A 17500-nucleotide genomic window follows, 5' to 3' on the forward strand; every position below is an offset into this window, starting at 1 on the left:
CGAAATATGGCGACTGCAGACGTGCCGCCCATCATCATTCAACAAGGCTCCTGACTCTCGAGGAGCCGAAGGCGTGAAGACTTGGAGGCTTCCTTCCAAACAAACGGTAGATAGCTCCTATCCTTAGACTGCTTCCATCATGGCTCATAGAGGCCACTCTGTGAAGGCGCACTCGTGAAGGACTGGTGTATGCCGTAAGTCGGTCATGTCATTGGTCAATCAAAACAAGACATTGACTCTAGAACTAACAATCTGTCACTGCAAAAGATAACGTTCACAAAACAGCAAAGAGTTGTCTCCCAAAATTCAACAACTACCAACTGAGAAATTGCTCATCTAACATCATCAAAACAAAACCAATGCGCTAAAACTGGATATGCCAAGCAACTTCTGAACAAACTTTCGGCCTCACGAAGAAGAAGAAGAAAAAAGCAACAAACAGATGCCTGAACTCACCAAAAAAATTCCAAAACTCCAAAAGAAAGAAAACCAAACCAAACCAAAGCACCTTAATACTTAAGATCACAGCACATGCCACAACGAAAGTCAACTGCTCCCTGCAAAACACAAAACACCTGACGAAAAGAAAAAAACTACAAACCAACAACCCCCTCTGTAATACCAAAGAAAAACTGCAGCACATGTTACAAAGAAAGGAAGATAAATACCCCCCTCCCTCTAAGATATATATATATTATATACTATATATATATATATATATATATATATATATATATATATATATAGTATACGGCAATCAGCAGGGTCCATCAAACACATAAAAAAGTCCATGGTTTATTACAAAAACGTTTCGCACATAACTCAGTGCATCTTCAGTCTGTAAAATTAAAACATACTCATTAAAAATATTATAAATAACATTAAAATGTAAATAAAAACATAAAAAAATGGAAAAAACTTAAGAATTAACTTTACTTTAAAAACCCATCACAAGAATGTGTCAACATTATTTACAAATTTAAGTGCCCGGGATGTCCCGGTATTATGTTGGTTCTTGCCGAAGGTTGTTGCAGATGAGATATTGCAGTCACCTGGGATATAGTTTCAGAACGGGACAGAGAGTTAGCAAACCTGAATTCTTCAATATTAGGAACCATGCGTCTATATGCAGGATTCAAGTTGATAAGAAACATTTCTCTATTATTGGTGGTACAAGCCACAGTAACTACCTCACCACCCTTGAGTCTTTATACATTAAACAGCTGGTTCCGTCTTTAAGGACGCTTTCTGCTTTTTGGCCCCGGTTTGGCCATTTTCAATTATTTAGTGGTTGTTTCGTTTATTTGACCCCAGTATGGCCTCTTTCACTTTTCAAGGGGTGGTTTCAGCTTTTGAGCCCTTGTTTGGCCAGTTTCACTTTTTAAGGCTAGTTTTCGGCTATTTGGCCCTGGCTATAGCTATATATAGTCACGCAAGACAAGATGGCTGCTACCCGCCTACCTACCTACCTACCTACCTACCTCCGGCGATTCCGGAGGAAATCTCGTAAGGGGGGAATCTTTGATTTTTGTGATTTGGTTGTCGTTTTTTTTTAGGACCTTTTTTTTGACTTAGACGCTTATTGATGACCTTATGATGGGAAATTGACCTCTCTATTGCTTATTATGGGGATAATTGACCCAAAGTTGACCTGAACAATTACTGAAGGCCTTATGGAGATAAACAGATAATACTGAAGTACCTTATGGGAGAAATTCACTTCTCCTCCCTCCATTGTATTTCAGTGTTAGTTTCAATTGCTTGAGGGTGTTTTTTTTTCAGGGGCTTTTTACCCCCAGATTGGGCAGGTGATCCACTAGTTATGGGGGTGCTTTGGGGCTTTTTGCCCCTCCCCTTCCCCAAACCCCCCGCCCATTGTTTCTTATGGGGATACATAATACTGAAGACCTTATGGGAGAAATTGACTTCTCCATTGTTTCTTATGGGAATAAATCATTCAAAATTGACTTAGACAGTTACTGAAGACCTTATGGGGATAAATCATTCACAGTTGACTCAGACAATTACTGAAGACCTTATGGGGATAAATGAATAATACTGAAGACCTTATGAGAGAAATTGACTTCTCCATTGCTTCTTATGGGCATAAATCATTCAAAGTTGACTTAGACAATTACTGAAGACCTTAAGGGGAGAAATCATCCAAAGTTTGACTTAGAACATTACTGAAGACTTTATGGGGATAAATAATTCAAGTTGACTTAGGACAATTACTGAAGACCTTATGGGGATAAATGAATAATACTGAAGACCTTATGGGAGAAATTGACTTCTCCATTGTTTGCTTATGGGCAGTAAATCATTCGAAGGTGACTTGTACACAATTACTGAAGACCTTATGGGGGATAAATTCCCATTGCCAAGTTAGTTGAACTTAGACCAAGTTACTGAAAAGACCTTATGGGGAAAAAAAATCCTTCAAAGTTGCACTTAACAAGAAAAAAAACAATTACTGAACGACCTTAAAACTCCAGCGTATCTTGCTGGCTCCTCTATCTCTTATCATAACTGGAAAGTCTTGGTAGGTCTGCAGTCTTGGTCATTCGTTCTTCCTTCTCCACTCTAACAGGTTGTTAGGCACTGGGTCTCTCTTTTACTTTTGATACATTCTTTTGATGGTTTTTTAAAGTAAAGTTAATTCTTAAGTTTTTTCAATTTTTTTGTTTTTAATTACATTTTAATGTTATTTATAATATTTTTAATGAGTATGTTTTAATTTTACAGACTGAAGATGCACTGAGTTATGTGCGAAACGTTTTTGTAATAAACCATGGACTTTTTTATGTGTTTGATGGACCCTGCTGATTGCCGATACAATATCTCATCTGGAACTTTTTATATATTATACTATATACGAAATGAAAACACAAAACTCTACGGACTTCACCATCACGTTTAACAACAATCTCGATCCGAAAAGTTTAACCGGAGGAAAACCTTGCAGTTGCAGTAGAGGTTATTGTTAGGAGGAGGTGGAGAATAAGATGGAAGGAAGAGAATACGATCGGAGGTACAGTAAAGGGAATGGAAGAGGCTGCAGCTTTGGGTCGAAGGAGTACTGCAAAGAGCCTTGAGTAATGCCTACAATGCACCGCGTGAGGTGTACTGACGGGATTAACCTGCTGCGGGGTATATTTGACGATTAGTTATTCTGTTTCAACCTAAGCCAACAACTTTGGACTTCAACCCCACACAGATAATACGTGTTTGTCTTCAACACCTTACTGCCATATATCGGGTTGTCGTCGTTCATTAGCTTACTCTGATCGATGGATGCGCAGGACTCCGCAGCTCCCTGTTTTGTTCGCCATCATTCTCCACGAGGGGTGAAAACATCAACAACAAAAGCACAAATAACCCTCAGGTGTTACTTGGCGCCATTAATTGACATCGCGCTAAATTGGATCTGCGAGCGGATGGCTGAAAGAGATCGCCTTTTGAAATGGCAGTCACTTCACTGTCTCTTCATAACAGAGTTCATATAGGATATGGAGTGTCTATGGCAATGAAGAGGTTATGCAATCCATGTGCGCTCGCTCACGCTTAAATCTAATAAATAAATAAATAAATTAATAGGTAAATGAAAAAAATAAAACTTACACGTTTTATTCGATGAAATAAATTAGAATTTACGGGGAATTTGCACGGAGTACATTCTTTGAGCTAGATATTTTATCAACGCTTGTTTGTTTGGGCAGTTGTTCTTTGAGCTATAGCGATCATATTCTTATCACATTCCTTTTTACGATGTTTCTAGCCGCAGTTTCAGTTGCTGGCGTTGCGACAGCACCTGATAAATACTGCTGTGAAAGAAGTGGCTCCGTAAGCTTGACTTTGAACGTACATTATTCAAAAGCCTGAGGCTTTAGAGACCATTAATTTAGCATAATAAATAGAGTTGTAAGCGTTTTAGAGTTTATTTTTGACACCAAACTTTTGACACCGTATTTTAGGCCTTTTATAAAATGTTCCTCGTTTTCATAACAAGTAATAAGGTCTTTTTGTGAACTATATTGTTATTGTTACTATATGGCGTAATGATTGTGTCCTTATTGAAGGAACGTGGACGCTTTGAAAGGAAGAACGACTCTATCCCGTCTCATTCCTGGCAAATTTTACTCAGCGAAAATTGACCATAATATGTGATCTACGTCAATGATACCGGATCAACATAAACAGTGATAGACTAGATATGATTTACTTGATATTCACTAAGGTTACTCAGGTTTTACATACCAGTCATCATTATCAGAAGAGAGAAAATGAAAACAAATGACTGGGAAAAAACAATTAAGACGAAGGAAAATCCAATGATACGTATTTGTATCCAGATATTTAAAGAGTAATTAAAATACAAAATAAGAAATAAATAGAAAATAGAGTAAATAAAGTTCACGAAGGAATTCCCTACATTTTATGTTCCATGTTGAACAGCATTTCAATCCCCCTTCAGCTATATCCAAAGTGGGCCCTTGTCCACATACAAGAACGTACGCCGTCTCCACAGTAGCAACAGCAGTAATAACTGTGATGATGATATTACTCATTATTATTATTATTATTATTATTATTATTATTATTATTATTATTATTATTATTATTATTATTATTATTATTATTATTATTATTATTTGGAGAAAAACTCTCTATCACGAGAGTTCATAAAATGTTCTAAAAGGTCCACAATAATATAAATGTTAAAAATTCGTGTAAAACTTCATCAAAACTTTACAAAGGCTTTCGAACCCTTCTCTAGGTTCATCTTCAGTCCAGAGAAGGGTTCGAAAGCTTTTATGAAAGTTTTTATGAAGTTTTACAAGAACTTTTAACAATGATATTATTGTGGACCCTTTAGAACATCATCATCATCATCATCATTATTATTATTATTATTATTATTATTATTATTATTATTATTATTATTATTATTATTATTATTATTATTATTATCTAAAATTAGCATACCTTCAAACAAGTTATAGAGGTCATTAACTCGATGTAGAGAACACTTCGGCAGAATAAAGAGCCCTATACGATAAAGACAAAACGAAAATGGAAGCAACAAATAAAGAAGCATACAAATAAAGAAACATACGTAATTGCACACAGAAACAGCATTACCAGTAAAAACTAACGCATTGGACTCTAGCGCTTCGAAAATTCGTTACAGCCTCGAATTCGGAGCACAGCTGACATGTATAACATTCAAAATAATAGAGATGAAAGACTTCTAGTACTTGCCAGAGGGGTAAGGTGGCAACTTGACAAAGTGCAGATGCTGATGCACGAGCGTGCAAAACGAGTACCATGCACCGGATTATAGGGAGAAGGTTCTGAAGGTTCTTTTTGAAGATCCTGTTCAAATAGAAATGCCTAGAGTAGGCCGTTCAGGATCTTTCCAGGCGATGGATTAACTCACAGTTGGGCTTAGCGGGGAAAATGAAATCACAACTGACACCCAAAGAGAAGAACGATATTCCAGTGAGGAAGAAAAAACCAAGTAAAAAATGCGCGGAAGTTTCTTCGGTGCAAAAGAGTGTTCTGTGCAGCTTAAAATCACGGCCACCTATAGAGGCCGTTATATAATGCTGTATGAAACTCTCAGCCACGGCCCATCAAACTTTCAGCCGCGGCTTTTGAAACTTTCAGCCACAGCCTGGTGGTGGACTGTGTTGTCGGCACCTATAGAGGTGCTGGACGCAAGATCACGGCTAACTTTAACCTTTAATGAAATCAAAACTACTGAGGCGAGAGGGTTGCAATTTGGTATGTTTGATGATTGGAGGGTGGATAATGAACATCCCAATTTGCAGCGTCAGTAGGTTTTAAGTTCTGAGGGCGGACAGAAAACTAAAAACGATAAGAAGTTTTCAGTTGGCATTAGTTAACAATTTTTTAGTGACGTTAGGGTCGAAAGTGACGCCAAGTTTGGGTAATATTGAAAATCATGAAGAGCGGTGCAGTGACCCTAAGCAATACTCATGGAATGGGAGTATGGTATGGGACTGATTTAATTAATAGTCGTAATTCATTAATATATCCCACTGGCTACACCATTTACTGATCCGTTCTAGATCTCTGTTAAGGCTATTAGCAACGCCTTTTTGCCTTTTATGTAGCGAAGAGCTGGAACAAGAGTATTATCACCTGCATACCGAAGTACCTTGTCTCCAGCTTCTAGCAACAATTCAAATGCAAGGAAGGTCTGCGAACAAGACAAGATAGGCCTGAGTCCACTAAGGGCACTATCAAGAGTAACGCTCCATTGACGTTCATATAAAAATCACTCAGCGTTAGAGGCTGCTTGATATCACTCAGATTTTTATGTGAAGGTCAGTGGAGTGTTACTCTTGATGGTGTCCTTAGCGCACTCAGCCCTGTCTTGTCTTACGTTCGCAGGCCTTCGTTGCATTTGAATCGTTGCTAGAAGCTGTATTGCCAACCCCGGAGACAAGGTGCCTTGGTATGCAGATGATACAACTCTTGTTCCAGGTCTTCGCTACGCAAAAAGCAAAAGGGAGTTGCTAATAGCCTTAAGAGAGACCTGGAACGAATCCGTAAATGGTGTAGACAGTGGAATACTTTGATATATTATGAGTTTACTGATTAATCCGCCTCATGTGAGGTTTATAATTAATTAGGATGAGGTAAAAGTAAATGTAATCAGGTAAAAGAGCACAATCTCAGATGCAAATTTCTGCCAAAACGCCTCAGAATCGACTTTCCTTCAAATAAAGTGTCCGTATCTGAGGTCTTTGTCATTAAGAGAAGAAATCCTGAAATGCTTTGGCAAATGACCTACAGAGTTGATTGAATATCGCAGGAAATTAACTTTGTCAATACTGAGAGGAAACAAACGAGCAACACAGAATCCTACAAAATAGTCAATAAAGTTATCGATTTCATTTTAAGGAAAATGTTCGCTTACACCGTTGACTTATTTTGACAATAATTCGTCATGTTTCATGTATTAAGCTTCTCTCGCATGCATCATTGTGATAAACTGAAATTGACCAAATGATTTATTAGTTTACAATTTGAATTCTACAGTTCCGATTCACGTTAGGTATAACGGACGCTATGTACAATTTTGTTTTACATGTATTGGTACTTCGGTGTTATTTAAAAGAATCGACAATCGGCATCTCTGCAAGCCTTACGTTTGAGAAGAAATCGAAAAACAAGTAATAACAAAACCGTTTTTCTGCTCTACGGATAAGGAGACTGGCATCGTACGAAACAGGTCACTGTAAACATGACTAAAAGACACGATTAGATTTGTCACTTCTGTGCGAGAGTGTCTTACAAGAAAATCATTTATCTGTGAAACTTGTATATGAGTTATATATGTCAAAAGAGGCAAAGGAAGAATAATTGGAAACTTGAAAAGTAAACAGATAATCACACAAATAAACTCAAGAACTAAAAAGACATTTGACTTACCTAGGTACGTTCTCCTGAGGGGCATAACCTTGGGGAAGAGATCATTGTATGTGCAGATTTCTGAAAAGTACAAATGAAAAAAAGTCTCAGTTCCTCACTGATTCCGTAACACCTCAGAATACTACATTTAGAATCCAATTTACCACCAAAATGCCGGGACAATCTTGATGGGATTATGTTTGGGAAAAAAATGTAAATCCCTTTACCCATTATACCTTATCTTTTGTTTACACGGAGTAATCTCCCTCAGTCCGCCCCGGAATGACTCTGAAAAGATTGACAAAGCTGTCTACTAATTTAAAACTTTACTGTCATGCATTTATTTTCCTTGATCCTGAAATTGTTCATGCAGAAAGCTTATCTAACTCCTCATTTCATATTCATGGGTTAGGTCTAAGATCTTTCACTTTGTCTTTGATGGTGAATCGGCGAAAGTGTGTGTGTGTGTGTGTGCGCGTGTGTTTGTGTGTGTGTGTGAATGCATTATTTCCATTTTCCATATTCAATGTTGCTGGCGTAATATGAAGGTATAATGATTTACATTTTTTCTATCGTTTGATCTGTTTTCGTAGATTCGTAATGGTAACTTCATGAGCGCTCTTTTGAAAGTGGTACAATTATGAAGAAAAAGTCTTTAAATTAGTTATTATTTTGTTGAAGATGGAAGCTTCAAATACTCATGAAAATACTTTTTGGCTGTGTACTGAAAGATTGTTGTGTCCGTCGTGAAAACCTTTATCTAATCTATTAAACAATGGCTAGCAGAAGCAGGCGCCATCAAGTAGACTTATATGTCTTGTACACATTTCAAAATGTACCGCAGATAAATGTTTGGCTTTTCAGGGATGTGTTTCGACTTCCTCTTTTGTTTGAGTTCGAGTAGGATTAACAGCATTAGATGTCTAATTTCGTCAGATAGCGCCTCATCAAAAGCGATGTTTGTGTACTCAGAGCCAACGCTTGTTCCTTTAACTAAAACACTACCAGGAAGCCATTAGTGCGCTTACTTTACGTCAGAATTCTTATTTATTGCCTTCCCCTAACATTTACATTTGCACATCCGCCAGATCAGGTTCTGGTACGGCTACGTTTCTTAGGTGTTCCCCGACCTCATACCAATGTATATTGGCATGAACTCTAAGGAGACGCAAAACGGAATGTATCTGAGTTTCAGCATTTCTGTTTTGCAAACTGGCGACTTCCATTTTGAGGATCTAAATCAAATAAACGCACTATTACAGTTCATATCAATTTCTTTTACACATATAGTTTTTATGAAATGCATATTTTATTGTAACTTGCCATTACATAACGGAAACACTTCAGGGTCGTAAATAAGTCTTAAACTGACATTAGTTCTTCACGTGTGGTATGCAACCGTTTACTGCTACAGTCTACGATATTCTGTATCGTGGGGAAACAGATTCCATGCCCCAGAATCTTTATTTAAGGGCTCAATCGTCTAAAAACTTGTAAGATATATATTGTAAGGAAAATTTAAAAAAATACAATTTTACAGTAATGGCGCGTTCCTGAAACTGGAAAGCTAAGAGGGGCCAGACCGAGTATACATTATGATGGTTATTAACCTACCAAAAAATTATTTTCCGTTCAGTTTCGACACTGAAAATTATCATGACAAAACCAAACTAGACTGACGGTTCTAAACTGATGATATTGAAAAATTTTCATATGCGACTCTATGATTCAAATTCATCCTTAAAATCCCAATACCATTTGGACACATTTTTCTATTAATATTTCAAATAAGGAGGCCGAGTTTTCTGGAATAACCAAAAATGAATGAGACACAATCCTAAGCACTAGTGAGTCATGAATTTATCCATCGTCACCTGTGGATAGAGGACCATTACCTAACATTATGGAAGATTTGATTTTCGAGGCCAATTTCAACCATGAATGGGAAGCTACAAATCCTCATGTAATCAGCATATCGAAAGAAGAGTTTGTATTTCAGCTCTATTAGTTATTCTATATGTATATATTTTAAAACTGAAGTGAAAGTTTTGGAATATTACCAAAACTCCTTACGATAAGAACAACTGGGTATAGTAATATTCAGTATAAAAACAATTGCAAATAGAAAATGCAAAGCTTTTTTGTAGTAAAGACAGTTCGGAGGTGAAACTTGGGTTCTTCTTAAATGAAGCTTCATATAAATCGCTGCTCATCTAACAGTAATTTGAAAAAATTTGCTATGAAATGATGTTTGGAAATTGCCGGTCAATAGAAGGTCCAAATATAATTTTGTAACAGGCAAGAGATCGAGACGTTGTAGCTATAACAAGCGAAGTTCGTGGACTGGAAGAATGCTTAGCCCATCCTTACCAAAATGGACTTCTCATATATTTGAGGGAACACAGAAGTAGGTTCAGAATTATAGAATCTAAAACTAAAAGGTATAAAATAACGATCAAACGAATAAACCCCTGAGTCCACCTCTTCCACATTTCCTTTATAGTTATAAAAGGGAAAGATATTTCCTCTTGCACTCTTCCTTTGTAGACTTCCAAAGCCTTTTCCTTTACTTTTGTTCTCATTTGTGCAAACAGATGAAAGGCAAGAGATTGTTAGGGAAAGGGGATTTATACCTTCACAAACAAGGATGATCAATAGTTTGAGAACTGACCTCGTCATCTGGTATTGCCTTTCAAGCTTGTTCTATTTTTAAGCTTTCGTACAAGCACCAAACAGTGGTTAAAGACAAAACAGTAAAGTGAATGGAAAATTCGATCCTAACGGTATCGCATATGTCCCTCAATACGTAACAGTTTGTACTGAAAATGATTTATATGTGACGAGCTTGATGGTGCCTGCCATGCTGCGCTGGAACCCGGCGCTGCCCCATCATGTCACCCCCACCCTCCCAATCCCCTACCTACCCCGCCTCGACCCGGGGCGGACAAACAGATTTGCAGGAGGAGGGTGGATGTGTCATGTCTTCCCTACCCACTCGATCCCCTACCTACCCCACTCCACCCAGGGTGGACAAACAGGTTTGCAGGAGGAGGGTGGATGTAGCATGCCTCCCCTACACACCCGATCCCTCCACCAGCCGGGGCGGACAAACAAGAAAGACCCACTTGGATTTTATTATTATGGACAAAAGCATGTGCCCGAGCAAGGATGCGAAACTATGCATTTTAAACTTTGATACAGACGAGACACCGAGCTTTTCTATAACGTCATCAAGAAAGATATTATTTCTTTCGACTCCGCTGCAAATATTCTTTTAGATTGCACGTTCTGTATTTAAGAGTCGAAATCAACTAATCTCCACCATGATAGCTAAGATCTAGGTTTATGACAATCGAATTCCCTTTACCTCAGAAATAATCTACAAATAGAAAAAATTAAGAGTCACGTGCATATTAGTATATATATATATATAGGTATATATATGTATATATATATATATATATAGTATATATATATATATATATATATATATATATATATATATATATATATATATATATATATATATATATATATATATATATCTTACAAGTGTGTAATGTGTTAGTGAATTACATATCATGTCTTGCTTGGAGACAGATTGAGCTGTAGAGGCAGCCTTCTTGAATGAAGGAATCTGATACATAAGCATTTTAATCTGGAGGCTGTTCGTACTGTCGTCAAGGCAGTTTGGGGTGTGTCGAGTATGTACATTCGTTTGTACGGATGTCACAGGTCTAACCGACCAAGGCACTTGCGAGAGGCACATTCCTTTTGTGAGAGGAAGGAGGTCGGTTTGGTAAACGCTACAGGTGTCGGGAGAAAAACCCCATCTTAAAAGATGGACGCTATTCCATGATATTAGGGACGGGATTCACTATCCTGACTAATACAATGAAACGATTGACATTCTGAGTCTGGGAGTGAATACTTAGCCAGGAGAGTGGAATGATAACTTGATAGTTTTCTTTGTGGGGTAGACTTGGGTTTTTATCACTATGACTTATTAATCATTTTGTTCTATTTTATGTTCATCTGCTTTGGGTAATAAATAGTATATTTTTGTATTTATGTGAGCTTAATAGCCTAATGACATGTTTGCAGACAGAGGGCGCCATTGACAACAGGTAAGGGTTTCCAATTTGTGTAGTTTTGATAAAAGGGTGTAAGATATATATATATATATATATATATATATATATATATATATATATATATATATATATGTTCGTTCTTCCTCCTCCACCATAACAGGTTGTTAGGCATTAGGTCTATCCTTTACTATATAGTACACAATTCTTGTGATTTTTTCCTCCTTTTTTTCTCCTTTTCTTTAAGTAGAATTGACGCCAAAGTATTTTTGATTTTTTAATATTTCTTTTATGTTTTATAATGTTACTGTCATTTATAGTATTTTTTAATAAGTATGTTTTAATTTTACAGACTGATGATACACCACTAAGATTATGTACGAAACGTTTCTCCTCGTAATAAACCAAGGATTTTATTAAGTTTTTTTTAACGGACCCTGCTTTACTACCGATATATATATATATATATATATATATATATATATATATATATATATATATATATATATATATATGTGTGTGTGTGTGTGTGGTGTGTGTGTGTTATATGCACTTATGTATGTATGTATGTCTAGGTAAAGGCAAGAAAAGAAAAAATATACAAGCTGATGAGATATTGCATTTATATTGTGTATCGTTAGAAATTGTATTCTATATCATTGCCACCTCTAGGGCGACTTTTCTCTGACGTTACATGTAAGCACTACTGGCATTTCAAATTTAGTTTGGTGCGAAACATTTTACCCTCAGTGGCTTGATATACTTGTGACGCTCATGTGTTAACACTTATAATTTTTATAGGCACATACACATACACACACACACACACACACACACACACATATATATATATATATATATATATATATATATATATATATATATCATAAATACAAAGTACAGCATAAGCCAGTAATCAATAATGGAATAATAGATTACGTAATGGTTCCCTGTCAGCCTCACTGACTTCGCACTAAGAGCGCATAAACGAATTGTAGCCCTTGAGTCATCATTCATAGGGGGAAGCTGCCCATTAGGAAAATGGCCACAATACGTTTTGTCCATTGATTTTTGCCCCCCTACGCGAGACCTTAACAACTTGACGAATGCTGTCTGAGCTGATATGTCGATATCTATCAGGTGGGAAGATGATTATACACAGTAGAACTGACACTTCCAAGAACCATTTCCTTAGCAATACAATGCAAGTGTTGGTGGAAGAATAGGCTACGAGCCTCTCGTTAGTAAACGGACGGTTGACCTTGGGGTTCGCTTTTTTTTTTCTCTCTCTCTTGACCTGCGAGTGGGTTTCTATTTCTGGCCTACCTCTTTCCTTAGCGCTCTTCTTCTTACGCGTTTCTCGAATACCCACCGAAGTTTTATCCTCTTACAGAGGACTTTCTTCTCAGCCGTATTGGGCACAGATGCAAATACGAGAATAACCGGAGAAACGTGAAGCCATCACATACACACACGCACGTACATACTTACATACACATACACACACAGAGGACCTAGGATGAAGGCAACACATATTTTAAATTCTCTCAAAAGCATCGGCTATTATCGTATGAATAATAGATGAGTTAGATAACATTGATAACTGATTTGTGTTTATAAAATCTGAATAAGAAAACAGAGATCCTTACCAATGCATAGCACGCTTGTCCCCGTTTCCTAAGTTTGGCAATAACCGCTGAAATTTACAGATAAAGGACGCCTCATATCATTCTCTATCATTTTCACGTCTTTTGTATGGCAATTTCTGTTATGCTATTTCCTGGAAAAAAAAAATTCTCGGAAATATTGGCGCGTCGTACTTTTTAATTACGACATCTTAAGCACACTTGAATGTCCTCCTCGTGGTACTTAGTCAAGACAAAGAGAGCGGAAGGAGAATGACAAAACAAGGAGGTTCTGAAGTGTGTGTGACGAGTCTCTCTCTCTCTCTCTCTCTCTCTCTCTCTCTCTCTCTCTCTCTCGTGGTAAAGTGGTACCACACTTGCCTCAATAACAAGAAATCGTGGGTTCTATTCTTATCGAGGATTAACCGATCTTCGTCTGTTTCCTGAAAAAAAAAACTCTTTGCGCCTTCACAGTGAAATATATAGCTGGTGGTCAGTGGACTACCGGGGATCGCAACTGGAGATGAGAGAGAGAGAGAGAGAGAGAGAGAGAGAGAGAGAGAGAGAGAGAGAGAGAGAGATGGGAAAGTAATGGAATGAAGGAAAATACCCTTCATCAATTTTTAGAAAACGATTCTAAACTTTCTTTAGTGTATATTTCAACGCATACTCTTACGTACAACATATGTCCTGGTATTAAGAAAAAAGATCGCATAACTGAGGAGTTTTTGTCGGGAAAGCTTCATTTTCTCTTATACTGTTGCTGTTGCCTCAGTCAATAAGTGTCTTCGAAACTGGACACGAATGAAAGTTTTAGATTTCCAGGGAGTTTCCGGCGAGAAATTCTCAAGGACTCGTATCATTAAAAGTTTTCACAACTAACGAATGTAACTTTTAATGATACCTGGTACTCAGTGCTATTACTCCATCCTGAGAGTTGGAAAACGTTTCTAGAGAACACGAAAAGCAATTTAGATTCAGGATGCTTATCATGCCTGTGTCTACGTGGTGTCTCGAATGCCTACGGTTCAAAGCTATCATAACCTATGAAAGTAATTTTAGTGCTGCTCTGTTGTGTGTCCTTGTTTCTTGCCTGAGAAATGAGGAAACTTTATAAATGTGAAATGCCACGGATTTTGAATGAAATGTCAATTGAAGGGACGGAAGTGAATGTTGCGAATCACGAAATGGAAATAACCGTCTTATTTTCTCTTTATCAGAGTACCATTTTCAGCAGGTTTAAACGTCTGGCTTTATTATGAAAAGTCTTCTTTATATCTTCTTTATAAACCTACAAAACTTTAGCCTGGGAAAAGGAGGCTAACTTCTCCTGTGCAGCTTCCGCTCAAAGATTTCTATTTAGAGTCTTGGAGCCTCTTGGTCATCAGGTGATTGGAGTTGGTCCAGCTGGTTAGCGGGAGTTTTTCCTTCCCACTCCCGACTTTCGCTTCTTTCTCACCTTGACCCCTTCCAACGCACTTCTTCTTCTTCTTCTTCTTCTTCTTCTTCTTCTTCGTCTTCTTCTTCTTCTTCTTCTTCTTCTTCAGCTTCTTCCTGCCCATTTCAAATATGTGTATCTTTATACATTTGACCTGTTCATTTCGTCATGATCCCACGTGGCAGACTAAAGTTTTTATCTATGAGTTGAATTAAGACCGGTAAATGTGGCTCCTTGATAACTCATCAGGATGCAAATAAGTAAAAAATGCACCGAAGTTTCTTCGGCGCAATCGAGTTTTCTGTAAAGCGTATGATCGAGGCCACCGATAATAAATCTATCTTTCGGTGGTCTCGATCTGATGCTGTATGAGCCGCGGCACACGGAACTTTAACCACGACTTGGAGGTGGCTTGTCGTATATCGTTGTCAGACGCACGATTATGGCTAATTTTAACCTAAAATAACATAAAGACTATTGAGGCTATTGGGCTACAGTTTTCTATGTTTGATGATTGGGGGGTAGGATGATCAATATACCAATTTGCAGCCCTCTGGCCTCAGTAGCTTTCAAGATCTAAGGGCGGACAGAAAAAGTGCGGGCAAAAAAGTGCAGATGGACAGACAAAGCCACCTCAATAGGTTTCTTTCACAGAAAACTAAGATGGAATGTGTGGTTTTCACGTGAACTAATGTTTCAACAAGAAATGAATAGATTGTTTGGAAATTAAATATTAATGACTATTAAGATGAATGTCGTCAGAGACCTCATTCCTCAGTGAAATATGTTAATGGGGAGGTTTTATTGTGGCTCCTCACCAAATGTTAATTAAGGATGACTCCTCTGTCGCGCGCCTCTATGCTTCGTTTGCAAGGAGTTTTGCCCTGCCTTACATTGCAGCCCTTCTTGCTCTGCGCTCTCTCTCTCTCTCTCTCTCTCTCTCTCTCTCTCTCTCTCTCTCTCTCTCTCTCTCTCTCGCAACTCTTCTTGCGCCTGAAAATATGTTGGCACTGAAACAGATGAGGAGCGCTTGCTCCTTCAGCCAAAGCATTCAGTTCCTTTCGTTTCGTTATTATTTCTGAATCTTATGTTTCATTACAGCAGCATCTTTTCTTCATGTTGGTTCTACACTCATAAATAAAGAGGAATGTTCGCAAATTTTAACAAATAAGGAACAGGAAAAAATAAACTAGTTTTGAGAATAAAACAAAGAGATATTAAAGTGTCCCCAGCTGATATTCTTTGCAAAGTGATAAAAATGTGAATTATTATCGTTGGCAATATTTCTTTCGTGTCATTCATTATCTTTGGCAATAATGGGAGACACTAGGGATTTGATCTACAGATTCATCTATCAATCTATCCATACACACACACAGACACACACACACACATACACACACACGCACACGCACACACACACATATATATATATAATATATATATATATATATATATATATATATATATATATATATATATATATATATATATATATATATATAAGTGTGTGTGTGTGTGTCATCACGTTTATATAATATATATATATATATATATATATATATGTATATATATTATATATATACATATATATATATATATATATATATATATATATATATATAAACTGTTAAAATCCGTTTGCGTTTTGTTCATAGAAGGTTTTTTCCGATGGACGTCATATGCAATATTACATCGACTAACTCTTATTCGTGGATAATTCGTGTCATGGTGCTGTGGGATGAAACAATGCCAAACAAATTTAACACAGCGCTATCAAGATACAAGCGAGACCTTTGTAAGTAAGCCACCTGCATCTGGCTCAACACTCCCTGCTCACTGGAGTCTCATTCTACCCAGAATACTACGCGAAAACCCATGAAGAATGGTTTACTTTTTAAAAATAACTTTAGATCATTCTGTTCTAGATCAAAATGTGATAACTGAAAATAACATCTAACCAAAATTGATTTTTCATCCAAAGTGGATCCAAATTCAGGTAGCTTTCCTAAGCTGTGATGGGTTTTTCGAGTTCTTAGCAGATCTTTACGAAGAAATAGTCCCCATTCGATAGTTTCCTTATACTTTCTGTATTACTTGGTTCACACTGAGGCCACAGAGTTAGATAAACAAAATCTAATTCGTAACAGTTCTCTCTAATAACGTTTCTGCATAAGAAGTATAGTTCTGTACTAATGTAGGAGATGTAAACAATTAGCCTTTGTAGGCATTATTTTGTTCTAAATTCACAAGAAATCTAACATAACTTTATCCAAAGGGATTTTCGATCGCGTTTGCTTAATGTTTTTATTGACAACTTCCTCTTTCAAGGGGCCGAACGGAAAAAACAGACGAATTCAATTTGACGTTCAAGAAGGGGTTTTGCCTGTAGCCTCCTACTGCCAAACTTGTCGAAAGCCAAACTTTGTAGAATAAAAATGCTTATGGGCTTTGTGCTGACGTATACAGACGTTTAGACAAAGAGCCTTCGGACGTTTCCAGTGTAGTGTGCCATAATATTCTCCAAAGTTCCTGAGAGAGAATGAGTTGGCATGAACAGCAGGATAGAAAACCTGGCGATCCATTGATGTAGGAAGAAAATTCCTGGGGTTCTCCCCTCCTAAATTTTCCATTTGAGATTTCTTGGCTACGAGAATGCTATGAGTTTCATTGCCCTATTTCAATTTCCATTATGACAATGAAAAGCTTCAGGGAGAAAAAAGGTATTCAAAACGTCGAATGCTTGGTTCCGTTTGTTTACTCTCAGAAACTCTGGACCTCCATATGAGAGGAGAGTTTTCATTTGGAGAATCATGGCTGACTTTGCGGTCATGATCTAACTTTGTCCTATCAGCTAAATAAGAAGTCCCTCTTCTTTCCTGCTTCAACCGGAGAAAATCGAA

The 17500-nt window shown here is 37.3% G+C and overlaps 1 protein-coding gene across 3 annotated transcripts in view; it reads right to left on the reverse strand.

The window, feature by feature from the left end:
- LOC135205410 (epithelial membrane protein 1-like) overlaps positions 1 to 17500 on the reverse strand; it is a 94201-nt gene that overhangs the window by 22852 nt on the left and 53849 nt on the right. For 2 of the 3 annotated variants that reach the window (XM_064235962.1, XM_064235944.1), the window contains exon 2: positions 7465 to 7524. The exons of the other annotated variant lie outside the window; for it this stretch is intronic. In XM_064235962.1, coding sequence (XP_064092032.1) covers positions 7465 to 7524 — 60 coding nt within the window. The remainder of the gene's footprint in view (positions 1 to 7464; positions 7525 to 17500) is intronic. 3 annotated transcript variants of the gene reach the window in all.

Source organism: Macrobrachium nipponense, chromosome 11 (genome assembly GCF_015104395.2).
Source record: "Macrobrachium nipponense isolate FS-2020 chromosome 11, ASM1510439v2, whole genome shotgun sequence".
Taxonomy (NCBI): Eukaryota; Metazoa; Arthropoda; class Malacostraca; order Decapoda; family Palaemonidae; genus Macrobrachium; species Macrobrachium nipponense.